Source organism: Alexandromys fortis, unplaced genomic scaffold (genome assembly GCF_014885135.2).
Source record: "Alexandromys fortis isolate MF-2015 unplaced genomic scaffold, M_Fortis_MF-2015_v1.1 scaffold_283, whole genome shotgun sequence".
Classification (NCBI taxonomy): domain Eukaryota; kingdom Metazoa; phylum Chordata; class Mammalia; order Rodentia; family Cricetidae; genus Alexandromys; species Alexandromys fortis.
Genome location: NW_026068164.1, coordinates 1,233,119 through 1,259,195, shown reverse-complemented (window position 1 = coordinate 1,259,195; position 26,077 = coordinate 1,233,119). Strand labels below are relative to the sequence as shown.

Sequence of the window (26,077 nt, the reverse complement as noted above, 5' to 3'; positions counted from 1 at the left end):
GCTCCGCCGCCGCCGCCACCGCCGCCGCTACCGCCTCACACACTAGCGGAGCGGGAGCGCGGCGCGGACGCGAAGCCGCCTGGCTGCTGCGCCCCACACAGCCTGCCGGAGCCGGAGCCTGAACCGCAGCGCCAGCCCCTGCCGTGTCGAGCCGCAGCCCGCGCCGGGGCCGGCGGCGGCTCACGGACAGCGGGGCGGGCGGCGAGTGCTGCCCCGAGGCGGGTAAGAATCTAGCGGCGGCGGCGGCTCGGGGCCCAGAGCGGCCATGGCCGGCGGGAGCTGAGGGAGGGGCGCTCGGTGGAGCAAGGCGACCGGGGCCCATCCGGTGTCCAGCGCGCCGGGGCTGAGGTGGGGGTCGTTGGGACACTGAATGAGGAGGCTGCGGCTGGGGTTCCCTAGTCTCCGAGGTCCACTGCAAGAAGCTGAGGGAAGGGAGGGGGTGCTGAGTTGGACCCCAGCCCCGGCGTCCGCACCCGAGCGCGCTCCAAGCCGCGGGGATGAGAGAGAGACTCCAGGAGCGCGCGGAATGGAGAGGGTTTGGGGGAAGCGCAAGGCCCTCAGTGGAGCCGGGGGCTGCCGGAGGAGCAGGCGAGCTAGGAACATTATCCAGCACACACACACTTGTTGGGCGATCTGCTCAGCTCACTCAGGCGCTTCCAGCTCGTCGCGGACACCTGGAAGAGTCACAGCACAGACCCAGACACACATACATTCATCCGTACATATATGTGAACACAGACATACCTCCCGCACACCAGCGCCCACTGGGCACAGTCACCAAGCTCAGAATCTGCTTCAGCGCCTGCACGATCAGCGGCGGGGACACACAACCCGTGGCCATAGATAACTACAACACAATCGGGTGTGATACTAGGCAGTGCCAGACACACAAACACAACCTCGTGCCTTCCTGTAGGGAGAAGACTCCTCGGTTCGCCAGATGAACGCTCCAAGCCTAGCTCCTTGTACACACCGCTGAAGGAACACACCCTGACATAAACGATTGCCCACTCCTTGGCCAGGATATAGGTACACGGCACTGGTCTTCCTTGCCCCCTCTACTGTACCCCCACACACAACCCAGCGTCTCATCACACGTCTTGGTAGCACACACCCTAGCACAGAGGTACCTACAGCAGAGACTCATAAACAGATTCCACTGCTCAGAGCATCTTAGCACTGGTTGTCACACACACACCTTACACCAACAGTGTCACATTACACTCCGCAGCGCGCGCGGGCGCACACACACACACACACACACATACACACTCCACTTTTGCTGGTCAGATCCCCTCAGGAGAAGCCTCCAGGTTCTCCTAGAAAGCACCCTGTCACCTCGATCAGGACTACTTTGTTGTAAATATCCACACAACTGGAGCCCCGGGGCCGGCCAGACCGGCTTCCAGGCGGCACCTCCCCCCACTTGCACTCCGGGGCCCGACCGGCTGGGTATTCCGAGAACAAGCTGGACAGGGCAGGCCGCGCCATGCCGCCACCCTGGGGCTGTGTGACCCTAGGTCCTAATGCAAAAGGTACATTACTGAAGGAGGTGTTGGGTGTTTGAGAGTCCGGGCCGTTTAGCTGAGTTCTCCGCGCCACCTGGATCCCCAGCACACCTGGGTCCCGCACACCTGGGTGCCCCGCTATGGGGCCCGGTCGCAGGCCTGTCCTGTGTGCTGACAGGGCCCTGGGGCCGGAACGGGGACCGCAGCATGCGCAGAAGAGCTGGTAGGCGAATAGGACTCTCGTTCCTTCCTTCGGCCACTCTCCGGTAGTTCAGGCTCTGGCCTCAGTTTCCCCAGCAGTAGAGGGCGACTATTCTTTCAACAGGAAAAACGGGTGACGCTGAGGCCACCGCGGACTGAGCGCAGGGCATGTACCCCGTTTCTGCCGCCGCGAGAGGATAGGTTTTATGAGAATGTCCCCGCCCGGCCTGGCTCGCGGCTTTGTGATTCCGGCGCCGGCTTCCTCCCTGCCCCCTCCCGGCGCCCGCTGTGCTTCTCCCGCCGGCGCCGGCTTGTGGGGGACCTAGGCAAGGCCGGAGATGCGGGAGAGGAGGGATTCCCCGCGGCGGTTCTGGAAGAGTGGCCGCCTGGCCTAAGAGAGTTCTCCCTGTGCTGCGCCTCACCTAGCCTCACCTTGGGCTCCAGAAGACCAGGCGTCACCCTGGTGGGGGTCGGGGGCGGGGTGACTAGAGCCTTAGGAGTGGCCGCTGTCCCCCCACCACACACACACACACACACACTTGGCGTCCTCTGGGAGAAGGCGCTCGGGCGTGCTGGGTGTGTGCTGTGAGCGCTCACTGACCGAGATGGTGAGGACGAGGGTTGCCTGTGCTGGCTGAGTCCAGGACTTAGGACCGACCGGAAGGTGCAGGACTCTTTCCAGCACCTGCTCTCGGTCAAATGCCTGGACAGGGACAACCAAGAAGGTGGTTGTGGCACCCTTAGAAGAGGTCTGGATGTGTGTAAGAGCGCCTGGATGGCACTTTCTTGAGTGTGTGTGTGTTGGGGGGGAGGGCGTCCGCGGTCGGGTTGAGACCTATACTAACAACTAGGGTAGGGCATCGGATGGGTTTCAGGAGAGAATCTACTAAACCTCCTCCGAAAAGAGCGAGAAACAGTAGGGGGAACAGGCCTGGGTTCTTGTGCTACCTCATCTTGTCTGGCTTCCTTCACCCATCCCTAGTTCCTTCCATATTAGAGGGGAACAACTGTAACGGGGTATCTTGCAGCTCTGGCTACTTCAGCAGAGAGTGCTGGGCAAGAGATGGTGACACCGCCTGGAATGGGGCCGCATGGGTGGGGAGGAGCTAAGAGGGAGCCCAGGTTCTGATTTGGGGTGAGAGGTATCCCTGCCTGGAACAAAGCTAGTTGGTGTTGCAGAGAGCGGTTTCGTTAAACAATGTTTTGAGCAGATGCCGTTCGTCAGTTGCCCACTGTGGGTGCAGCAGTAGGGCTCACACTAGCTCTTCTTTCATAGGCTAGCAGATTCGTTTGTTCCTTCTTTGAGCCGGAGAGCACCTACTATGTGACTGGTGGTGGATAAAACGCTCCGCTGCAGGGCTGGGAGGCGTACACATCTCGTCTTTCTTGCAATGTAATAGAGCTTAGGTGCATTAGATCTCATTTAGTTCTCCCAAATAACTTAAAGAGGCAGGGGTTTTTTTTTTTTTTTAACGTATTAGCTTTATTTAGTTTATCTGTGCGTGCACACACATTTGGAGGTCAGAGAATGACTTTCAGTCGTTAGTTTTCTCCTTCCACTATGTAGATTTCAGAAATCAAGCTGCAAGTCCCCTTATCCACTGAGCCATCTTGCTCACCGGAGAGACAGGACCCCCCCACACACACACACACCATTTAATAATGTGGAAATGGGTTCAGAAAAGTGAATCACTTGGATAAGGTCACACAGCTAGGAAGTGTTAGGGTGAGGGTTTGAACTCAGCAATCTGGTTCAAGAATGCAGGTGCCTGGAAGCCTGCAGAGGCTAATAGAGGGTTCTGGAAGATAGGAAAGGAACCGAGTACTGCTCGCAGTGGGAAGCCTCTGAACAGCTCCACCCCATGCAGCTTCACTTACTTACCCTCCGCCCAGGCTCTCAGATGGTCCCTTTGTCCTTTGGTGTTTCGAGCTTGCTGCACCAGGACTGTTGTGTAATGGTGCTGGGGCAGGTGTGTGTGTGTGTGTGTGTGTGTGTGTGTGTGTGTGTGTGTGTGTGTGTGTGAGGGGGTGTCAGAAACTTCAGAGCTGACCTGGTCACTGCCACAGTAAAAGCTCTTCTCACAGCATCCAGCAGGAAGTGGACCTTAGTCCCAAAGTGGTGTGCAAATGAAGGTTCCTAGTGAACCCTCACCCGCGCTCATAACTTCTCAGATGTTGACACAGATGAAGTTTCTTTCGACCTTTTGGGACTCTTGTCCCCTCGTCCCTCACTCCTAAAGCTTTGATGGGCTTTTGTTGATGCTGTTTTGTGGTCTGTTTGTTGTTGTTGTTTTCTTTCTTCTTGGCTCCTCATTCCTCCTGGAGGTGGGTCTCTGTGCCTTTCTCTCCTTAGGCTCTGTCTTGTCAGGATCCTGGGCACCCATGTCACTGGGTGGAGAGGCACCCTTGCCTAGGATAGCCTCTGCAGATAAGGCAGCTTCAAAGGCTGCCGCCTGAGACTAATGACTCCCAACACCAACCGCCTGGGACAAAGTTCAGCAATGTTGGGGGTAGGGACATGGAAAGGCCACTTGACTGCTTCTCCCAGCCCCTTCCTGGCAGGCCACATGACTCTCTCCACAGCTGTAAATGGCTGGGAGGCTTGGGTTCCCTCCTGGCTAGGCCAGATTGGCAATCTAGGGTTGGATGAGAAGTAATAAATGTGATAAATACCATATTTCAGCCTCACGCTTCTGTTGATTCTTTTCCCAAATCCTGTCTTTACAAGGAGCTCCTGCCTGTTCATAACTGCTTCTGTGACCCAGACTGTTTTACATATTTTTGAGTCTTAGAACATCAGTGATGGGGTGGGGGAGCAGATGGTGGTGCACACCTTTAATCTCTGCACTTTGGAGAAAGGCAGAGGCTGGTGGATCTTTGAGGTCAGCCTGGTCTACAGATTCAGTTCCAGGATAACCACCGAGAAATTCCGGCCTCAAAACCCAAAAAAGATTTGGGGAGGGTGCTATAATAAATTAGCAATATCCATTTCAAATGATTAAATGTTTAGCAATACACTAGTAGAACCTTAGTTTTTTTGGGATGATGGTAGCAAAGGTGGTGATGCTATAGTTTGCAGGGCTTAAGCTCCTTTTCAACTCCCTGAAACTACTTTCTCCCAAGGTTGTTTTCCAAGACCTTTGCATTACAGTTGCCTAGGGGGTTTCTTCAGGTCCCACCTCCAAATCAAAATTCCTAAGGGTAGGGCCAGATAATCCTTATTTTGGTAGAACTCTTCAAGTACCTAACCCCTCTTTAACACCCTTTTGGGGCCACCCTCCCTCCAGTCCCATCTCCATCCCCATAACTTTCTTGGGTTGTGCCTTACCCTGTGGTAAGCCCTTCGTGACTGCTTCTGACTGGAAGGGAAGCAACCTCTTACAGGGAGATGGGGCTGGGAGGCCCAAGGGGTTTGTGTTTCAGGTTGTGATTCCCCAAATAGGATAAAAGTCCCAAGTGAAGGGCTTAATATTTAGCTATCAAAGTGGCCATGAATCAAAATCACCCTGACTTTGTCAGACTACAGACCCTTCGATTTGTTGCCAAATTTTGTAGAAATTCCTGCTGGATAACGTACAGTTCTCAAAAGGGATGTGATCCCCAAACATAAAGTCTTCTTGATCTGGTGGTGGGGAGCAAAAGTGGGGAAGCTCTCTGGGCAGTTTTGGGTTGGAGCTTGACGTATGATTGGGTGGGCTCAAATGGGGCACCGTAAAATCCTTCCTTTATAGAGAATAAGCATGTGTGCTTACCTCACGGGCTGGAGTGGCCAGGAGGGGCCTGCCTTTGGGGGAGGCTCCCCAAGGGAGGTGAAGTGCTTGAGTTGTGCAAGGAATCTGTACATTTGGTGAACATTTGCTGAGCGTTCCAGCAGAGTAAACTCTAAGTGGAAACTTACACTTTATCCCAGTAGATTCCTAGGGAACTGGCAAATAGGCAAGTGAAAAAAACCATTTTCCATACAGCCAAGGCCACCAGGAGTTAAACCCCGGGAATCACACAAGAGCCGTTTACTTCAGGCCTGCTGTGTGTCTGGTCCAGTGCTGGATGGCACAGCAAACAATTAGAGGGCTGTAACTGTGACTTCAGCTCTCAAGAAGCTTGAGTTTAAGGTCGTCTTGGACTGCATCTTGAATTCTAGGCCAGCCTGGGTTACAGTGTATGAGACCCTGCCTCAAGAAATGCTCCGCACTTACAGTCCTGTAGGAAAGATAACCATTAGCCAATTTTCCAGACAGGCCTGAAGCTACCATTGTGCTAAGTGCTTTGAAAGGAAAGACCATTTGTTGAGTGTCTGCATTGCCATAAACATTCAACCTACTTTAACTTCAACCCAATAGGAAAGAGATAGTATCGTTTCCATTTGACAGGTGAAGAAACTGAGGCTTTCGATTGTTTACTTCAGGAAATATCCAGCAGGGGCTTGTATCAAATTATCTAAAGTCACAACCCAGGATTATCTCCACCCTGCTGCCTTCTATATGCCAAATGGGTCCACAGAAGTAACCCGGCAACCTGCCAGTCACTGAGCTAGAACCCTTGCCACATCAGATGGGCCCAGTCTTTACTGTTGTGTTCTAGTGTCCAGGACATAGCCTAGCACATTCTAGTTGACTAAACTTTTGTTGAGTATGTGAATGAGTGAGCACTTGCTTTATACCCAGTTTGACCAAGCTATGTCAGTCGGGGTGGCGGGGGCAGGAGGGGGGTTGCGTGAGTGAGTATATGAACTCTTGCCTCTTTGGAATGTCTGGCGTCTTCCTGGGGAGTCAGAGAACTCAAGAATAGGTGCCCAATACTATAGTTGAACAACAGGGCCGGGCGGTGTCCGGGGCAGCCCGGTGATTCATTGCCTTGGGATTGGAGTAGACAATAAGGGCTGTGAGTTGAAGGAAGGAGAGGTCACTGTGGGCTGAAGAGGCCTAGGAAGGCTTTGTCGGGCTGCGGGCGGTGTCAAAACCCGTCTTCAGTGGGATGGGCATAGTCAGGGTCAGACCTGGGATAGAGATTCTAGAAGGGAAAATGAATGGAACCTCTCCCCATAGAAAATGCTGGGCCAGAAACTTGGGATTTGAATGGAGGAAGGGTTTGCTATCATTGTTTAGAGATGTTGGACCAGTGACGGGGACAGTACTGGCGGGTCTTATAACATAGGCAGGCGGACAGCCTCAGATGATGAAAGAGGCAGGCTATTGTGGTGATGGTGGTGCAACTTGTAGTCTAGGGTGTGCGCAGCATAGCCCTTCCTGGAAGGATCTGGGACTGGCAGAGAGAGGAGGGTATGGCATACACTGGACCAGTTAGAGATGGGGGAAGGGATGAATATGCAGCAGGTTCTGGATGTAGGCGGGATAAGGGTCAAACAAGAGCCAAAGCCAGGGGTGGTAGCATACATCTGTAATCCCAGCTTCCTGGGTTTGTTGTTTTGTTTTGAGACAGTGTTTCAGGTTCCGATTCGATTCCAGAAGCTGAGACAGGAGGAGTTCAAGGCTAGTGTGGGATACCTAGTGAAACTTTGTCTTTAAAAAAATGAAGTCTGGAAATGTAGTGCAGTAGTAGACTATTTATCTAACATGTGCAATGCCCTGTGCTCAATTCTCAGCATAGGGCCGGGATGGGGGTGGGGGCGGGGGCGTATAAAGAAGCAAGCAAGCAAGTAAACCAGGAGGCAGCAGACAGAGTGAACCAGTGAAGGCTGATGGTGTCATTGCAGTTCTGTCCAGTTAGACCTGCTGGGCTCTCTGTTGCTAAGGACAGGCCAGGGCAGCTCCCAATGTCAACTTGAGGGTCAGTCAGTCCTAATCCCAATTGTGACCTCTACTCCTTTCTTTTATACACCTGCCTATGGCAACAGGCAGCAAGGAGTATGAGAACTGTCTGTGTGTGTCATACAGTGCCTTGAGATATAGTTGTGGGGAAGTGAGGGAGGACTAGCACCTACTCAACTTTAATGTTTTTTTTTTTAATTTTTTTTTTTTAATTTTTTTTTTTTCGAGACAGGGTTTCTCTGTGGTTTTGGAGCCTGTCCTGGAACTAGCTCTTGTAGACCAGGCTGGTCTCGAACTCACAGAGATCCGCCTGCCTCTGCCTCCTGAGTGCTGGGATTAAAGGCGTGCGCCACCACCTATTTATTTGTGTGTATATGTGGGAAAATGCATGTCACAGAATGTGGGTAGAGGTCAGAGGATAGCTTACAAGGGTCAGTTCTCTCCTTCTGATGTAGGTCCCAAGGATTGAACACAGGTCATCAGGCTGGGCAGCAGGCACCTTTACCCACTGAGCCAAATCATTGGCCTGCTGCTAACCATTTTCAGTGGTGGGAGTGGGGAGCATTGGACACTGTGGATGCTGTTTGTCGAAAAAAGGAGGATTTGGGATGTAATAATAACTCATACACATAGCTTATTTGGCACCTCAGAAGAAAGGGGAAAAAAACACTCTTCCCCTCTTCCTCTAGCTAACACGAGTGGAAAGTGTAGGACAATACTAACTCTCAGGGTCTGGGGAACCTGCGGGGTGGGCAAGTGTTGCTTTTGTGCGGCAGATGTGGGGAAGAGCGCTCCAGCAGAAGGTGTCCCAGGCCTAACCCTTCCACTTGGTTTTGCTCCCTATCTCAGTATCAGGGTAATTACCATGGGTGACTAAGGCAGGATGCTGGTGAGAAGGAGGTGTTGTGCAAAGCAGAGAGCTGAAAGCTGGGTGGGGGGGCGGTACCCAGGGAACGTCAGCTGGGTAAGGGCGTGCCATGGGCTGGAGCTGCTGTAGACCTGCCTGTCGTCTTACCAACTTCTCCAGCTGGGTCAGATGCAGCTGCTACACCCCACTGTGGGTGAGGCTCTGGGTTCTGGAATCACATATCTGGGCTGGGGTTGACTCTCTGTGGGAGGATGGTGAATCAGTGGGAGAGGGAGAGTGGGGGGATTGGCTCTGTCAGCCTTTTGGGTCAACTTCCTCTTCCTACCTGACGGCCTCTACTTTGTGTCTTCTTGTAGTTCTCCTGATCCTGGAGCCTGCCGGGATGGGGCCTCTGAGGCCCAGCCCTGGGCCCCGGGGGCAGCGGTTGCTGCTGCCCCCCTTATTGCTGGCACTGCTGCTCCTATTGGCTCCATCTGCAGGCCATACCACCCAGGTAGTATACAAGGTGCCAGAAGAACAGCCGCCCAACACTCTCATCGGGAGCCTTGCCGCTGACTACGGTTTTCCAGACGTGGGTCATCTGTACAAACTAGAGGTAGGTGCTCCATACCTTCGAGTGGACGGCAAGACTGGCGACATTTTCACCACAGAGACCTCCATTGACCGAGAGGGACTCCGTGAATGCCAGAACCAGATCCCTGGGAACCCCTGTATCCTGGAGTTTGAGGTGTCTATCACGGACCTCGTGCAGAATGGCAGCCCCCGGCTGCTAGAGGGACAGATAGAGGTGCAGGACATCAATGACAACACACCCAACTTTGCCTCTCCGGTCATCACCCTGGCCATCCCTGAGAACACCAACATCGGCTCGCTCTTCCCCATCCCACTGGCCACAGACCGTGATGCTGGCCCCAATGGCGTAGCATCCTACGAGCTGCAGGCTGGGCCTGAGGCCCAGGAGCTATTTGGACTGCAGGTGGCTGAGGACCAGGAAGAGAAGCAGCCACAGCTCATTGTCATGGGCAACCTAGACCGTGAACGCTGGGACTCCTATGACCTCACCATCAAAGTACAGGATGGCGGGAGTCCTCCACGAGCCAGTAGTGCCCTGCTGCGTGTCACTGTGCTTGATACAAATGACAACGCTCCCAAGTTTGAGCGGCCATCCTACGAAGCCGAGCTGTCTGAGAACAGCCCCATTGGCCACTCCGTCATCCAGGTGAGAAGCTTCCTCCACCTTTAGAAATGGGACCTACTGAAACCGGGTGGGAGGTTTCTTCACTGGGGGGGGGGGGGGGGAAAAGCCAGAATGTTTTGGGAAGCTCCCCTCTCCCCAGCCCCAGCCAAAGGAGAATTGATCATCACCTTCCTCTCCTCCATCTATAGAAGTGACAGTGACATAGCGTCTAAATAACATCATACCTCCCCATTAGACTCAGGGATTACCTTCTCTTAGCCTGTGCTGCATCAAGTAACTCACCTTTTACCCTGTAGACCCTCTCCTGCCATTAGAGTAGCTTCCCACCCAGGGGACAGGTCCCTTTAGTCAGGTGATAGCTTGCTTTGGTTGGAGACACGGCCTCATCGTGCCCCTTCTCAACTAAATCACGAGATTGTGTCAGCCAGGAGGGTCCTCGGTTTGGGCGAATCACACTGGATTGTTTGTACATTTGCCTTCTTCCCCCAGACACGGGGTACCAGGGTTTGTGGCGTCTAAGACAGCTGTGGAGGGGTCAGCAGCTATGAAATTTCTCACCACCCTTCTTCATGGGAACTGCCCCAGGGGCTGGGCAGCAGCTTGGTGGGGCTGGGGCCTGGGAAGGAATGGAGAAGCGTCCCTGCAGACAGGTGGGTGTATCTCCCGCTGTCATCTCAGCCCTGGCCTCCTGCCAGCCTCATCCTCCTTCTCCTTCGCCATGGGCTGAAGCTATCTCTGTCCATGTTGTGAGCTAGCTAAAGAGAACTCAGCCTGGACACCGTTACCCAACCCGAGAGACCCTTCGTTCTGGGTCCTGGAGCTGGGGTGAGTGGGTGGCAGGTTTTATCTCTTCTGGAGACTGGCGGACTAGAATAAAGAAATGAGGCTGAGAAAGAATAGAAAGACAGCCGTTCAGGGTGGTGAATAATAATAGCCCAGGTGCCAGGCGCTGCTCTAAGTGCACTATGTGTGTTATATAATTTAATCCTTATAGTACAAGGTAAGTAAGCATTATCCCCATTTTACAGACGGGAAGCTGAGCCCACAGAGATTTCTTAAATTTGCCTGAGGTCAGAGCCCACCTTAGCTCATGTCCTACAGTCTTGTTACACATACTCTCAGTGAGATGACACAGGACACACAGAGTCCTTAGAGGTCGGCAGTACTGAAAAGTGGCAGAGGGAGAACCGAGCAAGTGTAGAAAGTGAGAAGTCACAGACAGAAACAAAGATGGGAGGTGGGGGGGAAGGGGATAGCTAAGAAGTAATATGGCCAATCTAGAGGCAGGGAGGGCATAGGAGCATAGCCATAGAGCTGGTGGCAGACAGACTGGGGTGTGAAGGGACACCAGGATAACTGGGAGCCCTTGTCCGGGAGTCTCCTCTGCAGAAAGCCTTGACAGCTATGGACAGAGCTTCCCTTCCTAAGGGGACAGAAGTCCAGCTGTTGCATGAGGGCCTCTAGGTATAGTGCCCAGTATTGCATAATTGGATTTCTTAGAAACAGATGCATGGGAAAATGAATGAATGAATAGTTGACAGGCAGATCAAAAGAAAAGGGGAATTATTTAAGAATCACTTGCTGTGTTCTAGGCAGCATTAGGTGTTTCTTTATATTATCCCATTTAACCTTCACCATAATCTTATGAAGCAAGTTCTATTATTCATCCCCATTTTATACATATGTAGAGTGAGGCTTGGGAAGACTAAATTGGCCCAATGTCACATAATTAATTGGAAAGCAATAGAACTGGGATTTGAACCCAAGACTTTGGTTTTGTTCCCTAGGGACTGCCAAGGTATGCCTACCATTCCTTTCTACCCTCTGCCCCTCAGACAGACAGACAGACAGACAGAAAGACAGACAGACACACACATACACACACACATGCTCTGTTACATTCTGTTTGGCTGTAAATACTTTCAACCCCTCATAGCCATCCCCACCTGGCTTCTGTTGCCCCATCACCACCCATGTTTGTATAGACTTGGTCTCAGTGTAGGGCGGCATTGGCGTGGGAGGGCGTGCCCACTGCAAAGGGACAGGCAGTTCATTGTTTGGTGCTGGAAGCCCAGCCCGCTGCCAGCAGGCTCTGTGGCCTGCACAAACCCCTCCCTTCTGGCCCCAGGCTCAGGCCGGATTCCTCACACTGGTGCCTTGCCAGCAACAGACAACAGTCAAGGAGCTGCAGAAACAGGTTTCCCCAGTTTGACAGCAGTGGCTGGGTTGGGCCTGCTGGGCTCTTTCTGACCCGTATCTCTATCTGGCTGCTTTCAATAGAAATCCCCTCACCTGGGGCCTCTAGTTGGGCATGGGGGTCTCCACTGATGCATGCACACACATGAACAAACACACCTTCTCTCACTCAAATATCACAGCTTACAGTCACATACTTCTGTGTATGTGACATGCCTGCATACAAGGTATGCACATAAGTGCATGCATGCCCACTATCTCTACAGCTCAAACACTTTCTCATCTCTTCAGAAGGTGGTGGGGGTTGGGGATGGGAGAGCAGTTCATTCGGCTGTAAGGGTTTACTCAATGATGGTCGGCTAGCTCTGTGTTTAGGTGGAATGGTGCAAACCAAGAGTGCAATATAATTCTGCCTGGTCCTAGGGATCCAGTGTCACTAAGAAAGATTTGCAAGCTACAATCTGGGTTCTTTAGGAAAATAGGTTAGCAGTGTCTACCAGGGTGTCGGGCCTAGGGGAAAGACTGTACAGTGCTGCTTTTGGAAAGGGTGCTGAGTTCGCTTCATTGAGTCTGGTGTGCTTGTGGGAAAGGACATTAGCAACACATGCACCTTAACTTACTAACCTGTCCCTGTTCCCTGTAGGTGAAAGCCAATGACTCAGACCAAGGTGCCAATGCCGAGATTGACTATACCTTCCACCAGGCGCCTGAAGTTGTCAAGCGTCTTTTGCGACTAGACAGAAACACTGGACTTATCACCGTCCAGGGTCCTGTGGACCGTGAGGATCTAAGCACTCTGCGCTTCTCAGTGCTCGCCAGGGACCGAGGCGCCACCCCGAAGAGCGCCCGTGCCCAGGTAGTCGTGACTGTGAAAGACATGAACGACAATGCCCCCACCATTGAGATCCGAGGCATAGGGCTGGTGACTCACCAAGATGGGATGGCTAACATCTCAGAGGATGTGGCGGAGGAGACTGCTGTGGCCTTGGTGCAGGTATCTGATCGAGATGAAGGAGAGAATGCAGCGGTCACCTGTGTCGTAGCAGGGGATGTCCCCTTCCAGCTGCGCCAGGCCAGCGAGACAGGCAGTGACAGCAAGAAAAAGTACTTTCTGCAGACCACCACCCCTCTTGACTATGAGAAAGTCAAAGACTATACCATTGAGATCGTGGCCGTGGACTCCGGCAACCCCCCACTCTCTAGCACCAACTCCCTCAAGGTCCAGGTGGTAGATGTCAATGACAATGCCCCTGTATTCACCCAGAGCATCACTGAAGTCGCCTTCCCAGAAAACAACAAGCCTGGGGAAGTGGTGGCCGAGGTCACTGCCAGTGACGCTGACTCCGGCTCTAACGCAGAGCTGGTGTATTCTCTGGAACCCGAGCCAGCTGCCCAGGGCCTTTTTACTATCTCACCCGAGAACGGAGAGATCCGGGTGAAGACGTCGCTGGATCGGGAACAGAGAGACAGCTATGAGCTGAAGGTGGTGGCGGCTGACCGGGGCAGTCCCAGCCTTCAGGGTACAGCCACGGTCCTTGTCAACGTGCTGGACTGCAACGACAATGACCCCAAGTTTATGCTGAGTGGCTACAACTTCTCGGTAATGGAGAACATGCCTGCGCTTAGTCCAGTGGGCATGGTGACTGTCATTGATGGTGACAAGGGGGAGAATGCCCGGGTACAGCTCTCAGTTGAGCAGGACAACGGTGACTTTGTTATCCAGAACGGCACAGGCACCATCTTATCCAGCTTGAGCTTCGACAGGGAGCAACAGAGTACCTATACCTTTCAACTGAAAGCTGTAGATGGTGGTGTCCCGCCTCGCTCAGCGTACGTCGGCGTCACCATCAATGTGTTGGACGAGAACGACAATGCACCCTTTATCACCGCCCCCTCCAACACGTCTCACCGACTGCTGACCCCGCAGACGCGGCTTGGTGAGACAGTCAGTCAGGTGACGGCAGAGGACATTGACTCCGGTGTCAATGCTGAGCTGACCTATAGCATCGCTGGTGGCAACCCTTACGGACTCTTCCAGATTGGATCGCATTCAGGCGCCATCACCCTGGAGAAGGAGATTGAACGGCGCCACCACGGGTTACACCGCCTTGTGGTGAAGGTCAGTGACCGGGGCAAGCCCCCACGCTATGGCACAGCCTTGGTCCACCTTTACGTCAACGAGACCTTAGCCAACCGCACATTGCTAGAGACCCTCCTTGTCCATAGCCTGGACACACCACTGGACATCGACATCGCTGGGGACCCAGAGTACGAGCGTTCCAAGCAGCGTGGCAACATTCTCTTTGGTGTCGTGGCCGGAGTGGTTGCCGTGGCCCTACTCATCGCCCTGGCAGTGCTTGTGCGCTACTGCCGGCAGCGGGAGGCCAAGAGTGGCTATCAGGCTGGCAAGAAGGAGACTAAGGACCTGTATGCTCCCAAGCCCAGCGGCAAAGCGGCCAAGGGAAGCAAGAACAAAGGGAAGAAGAGCAAGTCCCCGAAGCCCGTGAAGCCAGTGGAGGACGAGGATGAGGCCGGGCTGCAAAAGTCCCTCAAGTTCAACCTAATGAGCGACGCCCCTGGGGACAGTCCCCGAATCCACCTGCCCCTCAACTACCCACCAGGCAGCCCCGACTTAGGCCGCCATTACCGCTCCAACTCCCCACTGCCTTCCATCCAGCTACAACCCCAGTCACCCTCGGCCTCCAAGAAGCACCAGGTGGTGCAGGACCTACCGCCTGCAAACACTTTTGTGGGCACCGGGGACACCACGTCCACGGGCTCCGAGCAGTACTCCGACTACAGCTATCGCACCAACCCCCCCAAATACCCCAGCAAGCAGGTAGGCCAGCCCTTTCGGCTTAGCACACCCCAGCCCCCACCCCACCCCTACCGTGGGGCCATCTGGACCGAGGTGTGGGAGTAGTGAAGCAGATGTGTCTTGCCTGCCATGATCAACTAGATCATGTGGGAACATCCTGAGCTAGCTGTGGGAGGTGGGGATACTGATCCGGGGTACTGAGGCCTCACTAAGAACCCTGCTGCCTTACTCAGATATGAAGGGTTAGGCTGAGTGGAAACGGATGGGGAGGGGGGCCCTGTAGTGTCTTCCCTGCTCCTCCCCACAAGGGAGAGAAGTCTGTGACTTCTTGTCAGATCCCGGGAAGCTATACTAGCTACTGGGTCTTTCAGGTGGAGCCGATGATGGGCAGGTGAACAGGTTTGGAGACAGAAGGGAACAGGGTAAAGTGGGAGACTCTTCCAAACCTGGGTCTCCTTCGGAGATCAGCTATACAGGTGCTCCTTTGGAGGGGACTCTGCTGGGGAGGGAGGAGCCTCCCCTTTTGTGCCTTCTGTATGTATTGTGTATTAACTTCTTCCTCATCCCCAGGCCCCGGGGGCTGGCCCCGCATCCCCTACCCCAGCCCTATTCAACTGGCCCTGATAATAAAGTTCTCTATTTTTGGAGTTTTGGTTTCTTATTTTCCCGGAACTGAGAGAAGCAGCGAGAGAGACTGTAAGCAGTTTTGTTCTCAAGTCCTGCCTCCATTTCCCCATGTCTACCCTTTATCCCTCCCTACTCCCTAGGCCTGCCTACTTTACTCCAGCCCTATCTTAGTATATCATCTCCTGCCCACCCCCACACCCGTTTCCATGTCTGGAGAAAGTCCCAGCCTTCAAATGTGGGAGTATGGTAGCACGCTCCCTCACCCCATGTCTGTGGGGCCTTGTCCCTGGCATGAGAAAGGGTAGGAGGGGAGGCTCTGCCTCCTCGTCCAAGTCAGTGATTTCCCATCTGCCTTAATGGAGTAGCTTCTGAGAACACCTGTGTGGGGTGGCAGCCAGCCTCCTGCCTCAGGTGAAGCCAGAGAACCTTTTGATTACACCTTCTACCTTCCCTCAGGGCAAGCTCTTCCCCCAAGTCCCTTTCCCAGACTCTACTGCACACCAACACTCAGCAATTAGCTGGCCCTGCCCTGTGTCTCCCCACCACCACCAGCCTAGGGTCCTGGGAGAGGCGAGGGGCTTCTCCGAGGCTTCAGAGATCCACTTTACACCCTCCTGCTCGGGTGAGCCTTTGTCATAGGTGTCCCAGTTCTGCCTCCTGCCCAAGGCCACCTCCTTCCCCTTCCTTCAGCTCCTTACTCTAGCCAGGACTGCCAGCTAGCTCTCTTTCTCTCTCTCTCCCTCCGTCTCTCACTTCTTGCTCTCCTGGGTCTGCCCTGCCTCTGGTTATGCCTGAGGGAAGTTAAGGTGTGGGTGAGGGGCCTCTGGTCCTGAGGAAGTCTCTGAGGCCAGAGGCAACCATCTCCATGGTGACCGAAGAGGCTTGAGACACTCCCAGGAGGTCCAAGGCGCCAGTTCTCTTCTGGGTTCCATCTATAAACTCCCAAAAGCCCTGGGATACCCCAAAGTGAAAAACATCTGAAGAGTTTTGGAGGAGCTGAATATGGGGAAGTCATATCTAGTTACAACTTCTTTCTCCTGAGAAGTTAGCTGTCAGGTGACCTCCAGAAACTCCTGGCCTCAAACTCTTTCTCTTCCATTTCTGCCTTGCAACCATTGCTTCTTCCATTCCTTAGTTCATTGATCCTTTTTTTTTTTTCTCCCAAGGTCTGAGGGATTGTCCCTCACTGGGCTCCAGCCCACCCAACCCATCCATGGAACCACACTGAATACCTCCTCCCAACCTCTGAATCTAACCAAATCTTTCATTGTCATCACCAGAGCATATAGACCAAGTTCCTACTGCATGCTCAGTGTGGTATTCAACTTTGATAGAAAAATGGTGTCAAGTGAGAAGGACCACAGGCAACTTTTCCTTATGTGTACTTTTTTAACAGGATCTCACTATGTTGCTTTGAGTGGCCTGGAGCTTGCTATTTAGACCTGAGTGGTCTTGAATTCAGAGAGATCCACTGTCTCTGCCTTCCTAGTGCTGGAAGTAACTCATGTGTCACCACATCTGACTCCGTGAAACTTTTATTACTACTGTTCTTTACCATTTTGGGAGGCCTGGTTAGGTGCAAGGTACCCTATGTGAGTTCACTCGGTGCTCATGACTGTGTGACACAGGCCAGTTTATTATAGTCATTTCATAGAAGTGAGAACTAGCAGTTGGTGAAGTCAGAAATGAAGCATAAAGCATCAGGGAATCTGGTTTCCAGACTCTGCCATTATCTACTATACAATTAAAAGCTGATTCCATGATTAAGTTAGTGAGAGACTAGCTATCACATCCTATAAAAAGTTCTGCAAAACCCTGTCACAAAGGGTGAACTTGTTAAACTTGTATAACTGAGTTTTCCACATTTGTTTGACTATAGTGCCTCCTCCTACTTTTAGGACATAATATGGGGGGAATAGGAATGAGCTTCTGGGAGGAGACTAGGAACCCAGAGCTAGCTTGTGATGAGTAGGATTAGAGCAGAAGGGCCGCCTTGCCTAGGGTCACTGTGTGAGCAGCTCTTGAAGTAGATGGGCATGACCCGGTTGGAAACTGGGAGAGGGAGCAATCTGGTTGGAGTGGAGGCTATAGGAGAGAGTACAGTGAGCCGGGAAGAACTATACATGAAGAGAGCTAGGATGCCTTGCTAAACATCCCTCAAGAGGAAAAGTGCCACACATCCCAGTTTTGCAGATGAACTGACTTTTAGAAAGGGTATTGGCTTTGCCTAGCCTGTGTAGAGCCCTAGCTCTATTCCTATTGTGCCAGAGGTGGGGGGACTGGAGCACTGAGGTTTGGACTAAGGATAGCAGTGAGGATGACGAAGACAGGTGGGTGGATCTGGCTGAAGTAAGGGAGAAAGGGCCAACGATATTCATGATCCTAATCGATATGACATAGGGGTGGGTTTGAGGGAGATATCAGCTTTCTGAGCGCTGGTGATGGGCTAGTGATGAGCTCACTGCTTATGTGAAAGGCTATCAATGAGAAATAATTTGATTTCAGACATGTTGGATCTGGAGGGTCGGTATGGGTAGCCCGTGAAATACTCAGCTAGTACTCAGGACTAAAGATTGAGTGATTTTGGGACCTGATCTTTTTAAGATTTGACAGACGTGCAGAAGCAGTTAAGGTTGAGTATAACCACCCAACATAGGGATAAGCCCAAGGGACTTGTCCACATGCAGGACTGAAGCCCCTGATAACCAGGTTCTTCAGGGAAGAAGGCTGCCTTATGCCTTTGAGGACCATCCTGGAGCCTGTTTATCCCATTACCAGGTGGACCTCGCTCCTTTATAACCTCCTAGCTCCAAAGGTGTAGATCAGTTCTGGAGACCTTGTTTCATCAGCCAGACCTTGCATTATTTGGAACTGAATGGGTTCCTGCAAAGGTGGGGAGGCAGCAATGGACTGTCCTACCAGAACCAAAGTTCCTTTTCCTGATATTCCTACCCTTGACCTCAGACATCAATAGGAGGTTGCAGAAGGGGTGGGGAGTGGGCTTACAACCCGAGATCACCTCTCTTGGCTAGTTCCTTGACCTTTTATGAAAGGGCCACAGAGTTGAGACATGGTGCTTCTGTCTTGGAGGATTAGAGTCTGTTGATTCCTCAACAGGACCTGGGCCTTTGATGCTCCTCTGGCCTCCAGGGATCCAGGATCTGTGCCCTCCACAACTCTTAATTTCTGGTTGGCAGGAAAACCAGTGGAGGTCCCAGGTGGGTGGCTTGATGGTTGTGCCAAGTGCCAGGCTGAGGTTGCCAGGTTCCTGGTCTGATCATTAACCCATGGCAGGCAGACAGGATTGCTGGCAGGAAACAGCCCGTCGCTGTTCCATTCTTCCAATGCCAGTACCCAGTCTAAACTCAAGTCTGGATTCACCAAGCAGGGCGTCCCTTCCTCGAGCTCCTTTCTGTTTCCTAGAGAGGACTCCGTCACGTGTTCCGCCACACTGGGCCTTGTCCTCTACAGCCCCTTCCCTGACATGGAGCACTGAAGGGGTCTATTTATGTTCTCTGACACCACATGTTTGACTTACCAAGTTCCCTCTCCTCCCTCCATCCCCTCCCACACTCTATAAAGGGATTTGTAGAGGGCTGGGGCCTGAGTAGGAGGGGCTCTTGGAAGCCTCAGCACTGCAGACTTGGTCTGAGGAGCAAGATGCGAAAGGTTGGTACCCCTTTGGATGGAGGCAATGGGAAGTTGCAGAGCAGTGAGACAGGAGAGGAGCCCAAGCCTGGAAGGTACAGTTAGACTGATAGCGGACGGTTCTCTGTGGAAGAGCTGAGTGGGAGAGAGGAGTCCTCTGCTTCCAGGAAGCTGTTTCAGAAGCTTGAGGCTGTGCTGGTGTTTAGAGGCCAGGCTGGCATCTGGAGTTGGCTGACACTGTGCTGTTCTGCTCTCGGGCTCTACTCTACTGCAACTCACTCTGTCCTGAAAGACAACGGGAGGCCATGCCTGCATCGGGAAGCTGTGCTGGCACAGGGTTAGGGTGGTCATGGCAGTCTGGGGCTGTAATAACAGTGGGGCCTATGCTGGGTTGGGACTTTCAGCGTGTGAACTTGGCTGTACTGGGAGCAAGCCTCGAAGTAAGAGGCATCTCTACTAGAGTCTATGCTTTCTGGGGCCTATGCTGTACTAAAGGGGCTGGGCCTCTTCTTGGCTGTTGCTGAGGTCTGGGAGGGTCTTGTTGGGTTTGGGATCGGTGTGGTGCTGGGCCCCTGGAGGAAGCTAGCCAGCCACGAATAATACCCTCTCTCCCTGCAGTTACCTCACCGCCGTGTCACCTTCTCGGCCACCAGTCAGGCCCAGGAGCTGCAGGACCCATCACAGCACAGTTATTATGACAGTGGCCTGGAAGAGTCTGAAACACCATCTAGCAAGTCATCCTCAGGGCCCCGACTTGGTCCCCTGGCCCTCCCTGAGGACCACTATGAGCGCACCACCCCTGACGGCAGCATAGGTGAAATGGAGCACCCTGAGAATGGTGAGGAGCGTCCGCATGTCTAAGGCATCCTAGGAGGGAGTAGACGTCTCAAGAGAGACGGTGATGCTTTAAAATGGTCCTCCATGTCTTGAGTTCCGTTTGTGTGTGAGTGCCATACTTTCAGATCTATCTACTCATTGGCTCCTCACACTCTCTGACCGGAGAACGTTATGGTACCCACTTTACAGTGGGGGGAAACTGAGACTCAGAGAGGTCCTGCAACTTGTCCAAAATTACACCTCTGGAAAGTGACAGACCCAGAAGGGATTCATATCTATGTCTGACTCTGGGGTCTTTGGGGTCAGCATTGCCTTACACTGACTTCCTGGGGACAGGGACCCCTGAGGATGGTGGCCTGGAGGCTCAGATAATGGCGAGGAAACTGGAAAGATGGTGGTTGAGTGAGAGGATTTGAGATGAGAGCATGAGGCTCCCAGATGCTAGGAAGGACTCAGAGAAGGATGGAATCTCCTCTGTCCCCAGGAGAAGAGTGGGAGAAGGTTTGGCTAAGGAGGGGCTGGGAGGAAGTCTGGAAGGGGTGGGCCTCCCTAGGAGGAGTTTAAAGGGAGGAGCTGGAGCAGAGGTGCGTGTGGGAGTGGATGGTGAGGTATCTTGTGAGTCTGCCTGTGCTGCCCGGAATGTGTGTGAGAGGGTATTTATGGCAGCCTGTGGAGAAGAATCTGAAGGAGCCAGCCCTTGGGATAGAAAGACTGACTTAGAGCTGTCCTTAGGCCTCACACTTCTTAGTCCAAAGTCTCCCTCCCCCTCAAAGATGAAAAGTACCAGTCTTCGGCCCTGAGTCATAGGGCCCTGTCTAACCTCCCCGGCCCTGAGCCCAGAGCACCCTCTGCCCCCTCCCCTGCCATTCCCTGCCTGCGTGATCTCATGCCAGTCTCGTCCTTTTTGTGCCCGCGCAGAGCCGGCTGGCCGGAGCAGGCCCTGAGGCAGAGTGCCAGGTAGGTGGGAGCTGCTCTGGGGTCTGGGGTCTATGGGACTCGCCCCAGCACCCAGCCCCGCCCACCCAGTGCTCTGTGCCGAATTGGGTCTCCCAACCGTGAACTAAAGAGCTTTGGTGCTTTGAGGGTTAATAACAAAACTATCCCCTCCTCACCTTACTCGGCAGGAGGCCAAGCTAGAGTGGGTGGTGCTGGGGGAGCCCCTGCCCCAGGCAGATCTTCTCAGTCATGTCCCTGAGGGGGGGTCACCGCCTGGTGCTGTCCCTGAGTGAGGGCGGCCCAGGGGCAGCTGTGACAGGAAGTGCTCATGGCCCAGCCGTTCCCATGGAGACTCTGGCTGCCCAGCAACCACACTGGCTACTGCTGATGTCAGGCGGCCAACTCCTGTTCCCGTGGGTGTTCTGGGCAGGGAGCTGGGGGCAAGGCCAGGGTGGTGGCTGGTGAGGGGCTGGTGTGAGGTGGGCAGGGGCTGCATGTGTGCGCTGTTGTGTGTGTGTGCTTAAGCGTGAACATCCCACATAGAAGCTCATCCCCTTCCCTTGGCTTTAAAGTAAGGCATTGCTGTGCTGATGTGGGGTGGGGTTCTAAGGAAGCGGGGAGCATGTAAGGCTTGAAGGGACTCGGAAGGAAGGTACGTGCTGTCTTTGTCTGAGGACCGAGGTGTCCAATGGCGTAGATTTGTATAACCATGACTCTGTATGTGTGGGGGGAGGGGCCTCTAAATCAGTATGGGATTTCTTCAACCCTCTCTGAGGGTGGAATTCCATGATTGAACCTGTCTGGAGACAGGTGACGGTTTGTAGGTTTGTAGACGAACTGTTTGTGCACCTGTCTGAGGGCAGATTTGGTGGGTGTGTGAGGAGTGCTAGAGGGTAGATGAGGCTGGAAGAGCAGCACCTTTAAGGAGCGTGTGTGTGTGTGTGTGTGTGTGTGTGTGCGCGTATGTGTGTGAGTGTTGTGTGAGAGTGTGTGTGAGAATGTGTGTGAGAGTGTGTCTTTGGGTGAGTGTTTGTGAGTGTGTGTGCATGTGAGAGAGAGCGTGAGTGTGTGAGAGAGTATGTGAGTGTGTGTGTATGAGAGTGTGTGTGTATGAGAGAGAGTGTGTGTGAGTGTGTGTATGAGAGTGTGTGTGTGNAAAGGTTGATGCTCTTGAGGGTGAGCGTATGAGAGTGTGTGTGTGTATGAGAGAGTGTGTGTGTGTGTGTGTGTATGAGAGTGTGTGTGTATGAGAGAGAGTGTGTGTGTGTGTGTGTTTGTGTGTCTGTGTGTGAGACTGACCTAGAGAGCAGCAGTACAGTAGGTCACAGGTAGATAAGGGAGTCTGTGCTTGCCTGAATGGTGTGTGTTGCTCTGTCGGCAGGAGAAACCGCACCTCAGTATAGAAGCCGAATGTATATGATAATCGGAGACCACGGAGCAAAGGTTTTCGCGGCTACCATCTCCAATGGCTGTCTTTGCTTTCCTGCAGACCTCCGCCCTTTGCCCGACGTCGCCATGACGGGCACTTGTACCCGGGAGTGCAGCGAGTTTGGTCACTCTGACACATGCTGGATGCCTGGCCAGTCGTCTCCCAGCCGCCGGACCAAGAGCAGCGCCCTCAAACTCTCCACCTTCGTGCCTTACCAGGACCGAGGAGGGCAGGAGCCTGCGGGCGCCGGCAGCCCCAGCCCCCCGGAAGACCGGAACACCAAAACGGCCCCCGTGCGCCTCCTGCCCTCCTACAGTGCCTTCTCCCACAGTAGCCATGACTCCTGCAAGGACTCGGCCACCTTGGAGGAAATTCCCCTGACCCAGACCTCGGACTTCCCACCCACAGCCACACCGGCATCTGCCCAGACCGCCGCCAAGCGTGAGATCTACCTGTGAGCCCCCTTCTGGCCGGCGGCCACCCCTCCCCCAGTCGCCGGCCAGCTCCCAACTGGGTCTATTCCAGGGCCCCACTCAATCCCTCCAGCGTGGACTCTGTGGCCAGGTCCCGTTCCGTAGGAGAACTGGCTTCAAGACCACGTTGGCCCTTGCCCCCATGCAGGGTCCAGGTCCTTCCCCCATTCCTACCCCTTAGCTCCAAGGAGCCCCTTCTTCCCCGTCTATGGGGCTCCTCCACCCAGCTGGTGCCCACGGGCTCCTCTGCAATGACTGGGCTCCCTTCCATCTTCTTCCAGAGAGTACCCCTTGCTTTGGGCAGATGGTGGAGTCAAGAGTCAGCAGCACACTTTAACTCGGTGTTTCCTTCGCGGCTGACCAGGGCAGTGTAGCCTTGCAGCTGGGTAAACTGGAGGACTTTACTCCCTGGGAATGCTCAGAGGAAACTCTCCACCACAAGGGGCTCTCTGAAGGGCTGTTGTTACCAAAGGTGGGGTGGGGATTGGGGTGAGAGCGCTGCGAAGGCCTTCTTCCAGTACTGCTCCTGGGCTGGCCCACCTGCCTACAGGCTCATGTCTGATCCCGTCTGGGCACCCCCTTCCCTGCTGGTCTTGCGGTGTCTGTATATAAGGACCTTGGAATGATGTCCCCATTTCTGCCTGATTTGCAACTTTTCTCGTTGATGTTGTGTTGTCTTGGGGGGCCCCTCTGGGGGGGACCTGCCCTGTGCCCCTCCTCCCTGCCGCAGTGCCCCCCAGGCCTCTATTGTTCCATGTTGTAAATACCCCTGGGGCCGTGGTGGGATGGGGGTGCAGGCCAGGGAAACAAATGGTGGGTGGGGGGTGGGGACAGGGGTAACATTTGCCTATCAGCAGAGCTGGGCTTTTATTTAATTTTTTTTTAAAAAAAAATACAAATCTCTATTTTTTTGGAACTGTTGCGCTGTGCCCTGGGGGGTGGGGAATCCCCTCTCAGACTGGCCTCCCACACCCAGACAGATGAGCATCACAGAGGGGCCCTGAGGCTGTGGGGGGCAGCTGGACAGGGATGGGATGACTGTGCCTCTGGCCTGGTTGGGTGAGTTGGGAGCAGGAAAGTTTGCTCAGGGGGTGGCTGGTTTGCTGCCTCCTATATGGGGGACCCGCACCTTGCCTCCTCCCTGCCCCCCAACCCCCAGCCCCCGCCATGACTGACCCATCAGCCTGTAAAACCACCATTGCCTTGATCTCAGGGGGTGGGAGGGCTGCCTCAGGGCACCCTGGGCTCCAGGCCCCTTCTTCCAGTTGGGCTTCCCTTCACCAGGGTCAGGGGTCCCATGGGGGAGGGGGTGGGGAGGTTTAGAGGGCAGAGAAGCCCAGTCAGCCATGATGAGGTGGGGGTTTTCTTCACCTCAGGGGGCCAAGGTGTGAGGGGTATCCTGCAGAGCCCCCGTCTCCCACTGTGGCCATCTCAAAGCCTCAGCCTCTCTTCCTTCCAGAAGCCCCCACTGCCTTGGCCCCTACCTCTCCAGCTCCCCAAGGGCCCAGGCTGGGAGGCTGGAGACTCAGGGTATGGCCCCCACTTGACTTAGTCTAAGCTTGGGGGGGTGGCCCATGTGTGGAGGGGTGGACAGGCTGGTGGGTTGTCTGGTGCCTTTGGGAGCTGTGCTGCTGGAGTCTTGACTCCTGTAACCCCAGAGACCCCACTCCCACCCCAGAAAAGCCAGGGGGCTGTAGAAATCACCCTATTCTCTGCCTCCTTACCCCTGCTTTTGTTTGGGGTAACAGTGCTGGGAAGGAGTGCATTGTTAGGGTGGTGGCCCTGGCATCCACAGCCCTTCTGTGGAGGGCAGTGGGTAGGGTGGCTAAGGTGACAACAACCAGGTCTAGGGGTTGGCCAAAGGCTCCTTTCCCTGGGGGGAGGCCCAAGAAGCGGGCCAGGGGCTTGTTAAAGACACAGCCCTTTCCCCTGCACAAATGGGGCAGGTGCAATAGCGGTGGAGCTGGTAGAAAGAGGGGCAGTGGCCTGGAGGGCTGTCCTGGGTCCTGAAGGTTAGGATCGGGACAAAAAGATTGTATGAGGTCCATCTGCTCAACGGAGAGGGTAATCCAGCCAAGAGGCATCCCTGGGGTCAGCAGATTCCCACTGGAAGCCCCTGGTGGCCTGGGTACCCTGGCCTGGCCTTGGAGACTCCTGAGCACTGAGCGGGAGGGCAGAGGAACATTTTGCACAATGGAGAAGCCAGAAGAAGGAAGGGGGTAGCCTAGATGGCTGGGAGGGCTCAGAAGCACAGAGCAGAAGTCCTTCCACAGACAAATACAGAGCCCTGGCCCCCTGGTTGGGGTAAGGGCACTGAGTCTGTCACCACCTGGGCACTCAAGAGGTGAAACCAAAGGTGGGCAGGGGACGGGTGGCAGCACTAAGGACTAGCCTTGTTGGTCCTAGGTCTGTAAAATCCCTCCCCAATGCCTTGTGTCGCGTACAGTTTTATGTACCAATAGGCGACATTTGGCCAGAGGAGACCCCCTCAAACCCAGCCTGACCCAGTCAGTGTCTTCCTAGAGGGGACCAAGTTGGTCCCCATCTCCCTACTTCAGAGCATGTCTCTTAGTAGGGGAAGGGTATGTGGGGACATACTTTCTAGGGTCCCTGAAGCATCTCTCACATCAGAAGGGGAGCTGTCTCTAGGCATCCCTAACCTGGGGGCTTCCTAGTCCTTATGTCTCCCCTTGGGAGTCTCTGGGGACATGAATTCCCACCAGGGACCATGGGAACATGTCTCGCTTCCCTATCCCAGGCTCTTTGAAGAGCCTGTTTGCCTCCCAGGGTTCCTGGGAGTACCTAAGACAAGTCAGTCTTGGGCTGGCTCTCTTTCCAGGGAAAAGCTGTCTCTGAAGCTCCCGGGAAGAGACGTCTCTGGCCCTCCCCCATCTCTCCTATGAGGGTGTCTGTCCTGCAGCACTTGGAATAAGGCTGAGCATCTCTGAATTGTCTTTTCTCCTAGGGGCTCGAGGATATCACTCTCTCCTGAGGGAGGCCCCCTGGAGCCATTTCTTCCCTGGGTGGGGCTGTCCTGGTGTTGGGAGGGCTTGTGTTGACCATGTGAAAGTCTCTTAGGGAGACATCTCCTTGTGAGACTTCTCTGGGAGGGAGGGCCGTCTCGCCCATGGGGGTTCCAGGGCGGGTATGTCTGCCCATGGGAGGGGAGACTGTGTCTCTTCGGGTTATCTGAGTGGGGAGGGGGGCCGTGTCTCTCTCGTGTGTCGGGGGGTGGGGTCGGGAGGGGGGTTTGGGCGCGTCGGGTGCCCACTTCGGGGTCGTGTTTCTCTTGGTTCGTGCCTCTTCCCACCGCCTCGCTCCTCCCGGGAAGGGCCCCCGCCCCCACTCCATCCCCACCCCCGGCGCTGCGAGCACAATCCCGTTGATTTGTAATGATTTCTGTCTTTTCTGTCTTTCTCTTTCTCTGACCTCCCTCCCCTCGCCGCGAGCATGCGCAGGCACCGCCCCTACCCCCTCCGGTTCGGTTCGTTTCCGGTTTGTTTGCTGAGCTGTCAATGAAAGACCCATGTAATTATTCCCGAGCTTTACAATAAAAGTGTGAAAACCGGA

The 26,077-nt window shown here is 54.2% G+C and overlaps 1 protein-coding gene across 3 annotated transcripts; it reads left to right on the top strand.

The window, feature by feature from the left end:
• Positions 1 to 26,077, top strand: Pcdh1 (protocadherin 1). 3 transcript variants are annotated; one of them, XM_050127954.1, is made up of 6 exons: positions 1,423 to 1,535; positions 8,702 to 9,564; positions 12,383 to 14,578; positions 19,451 to 19,670; positions 20,588 to 20,626; positions 22,095 to 22,231. In XM_050127954.1, the coding sequence occupies exons 1-5, from the start codon at positions 1,490 to 1,492 to the stop codon at positions 20,611 to 20,613; spliced, it is 3,351 nt and encodes a 1,116-aa protein (XP_049983911.1). In that variant the 5' UTR covers positions 1,423 to 1,489; the 3' UTR covers positions 20,614 to 20,626; positions 22,095 to 22,231. The 3 variants fall into 3 exon arrangements, with proteins under 3 accessions (XP_049983909.1, XP_049983908.1, XP_049983911.1); XM_050127952.1 differs by lacking the exons at positions 1,423 to 1,535; positions 20,588 to 20,626 and adding an exon at positions 1 to 222 and having other exon boundaries at positions 22,095 to 26,077; XM_050127951.1 differs by lacking the exon at positions 20,588 to 20,626 and having other exon boundaries at positions 1,421 to 1,535; positions 22,095 to 26,077.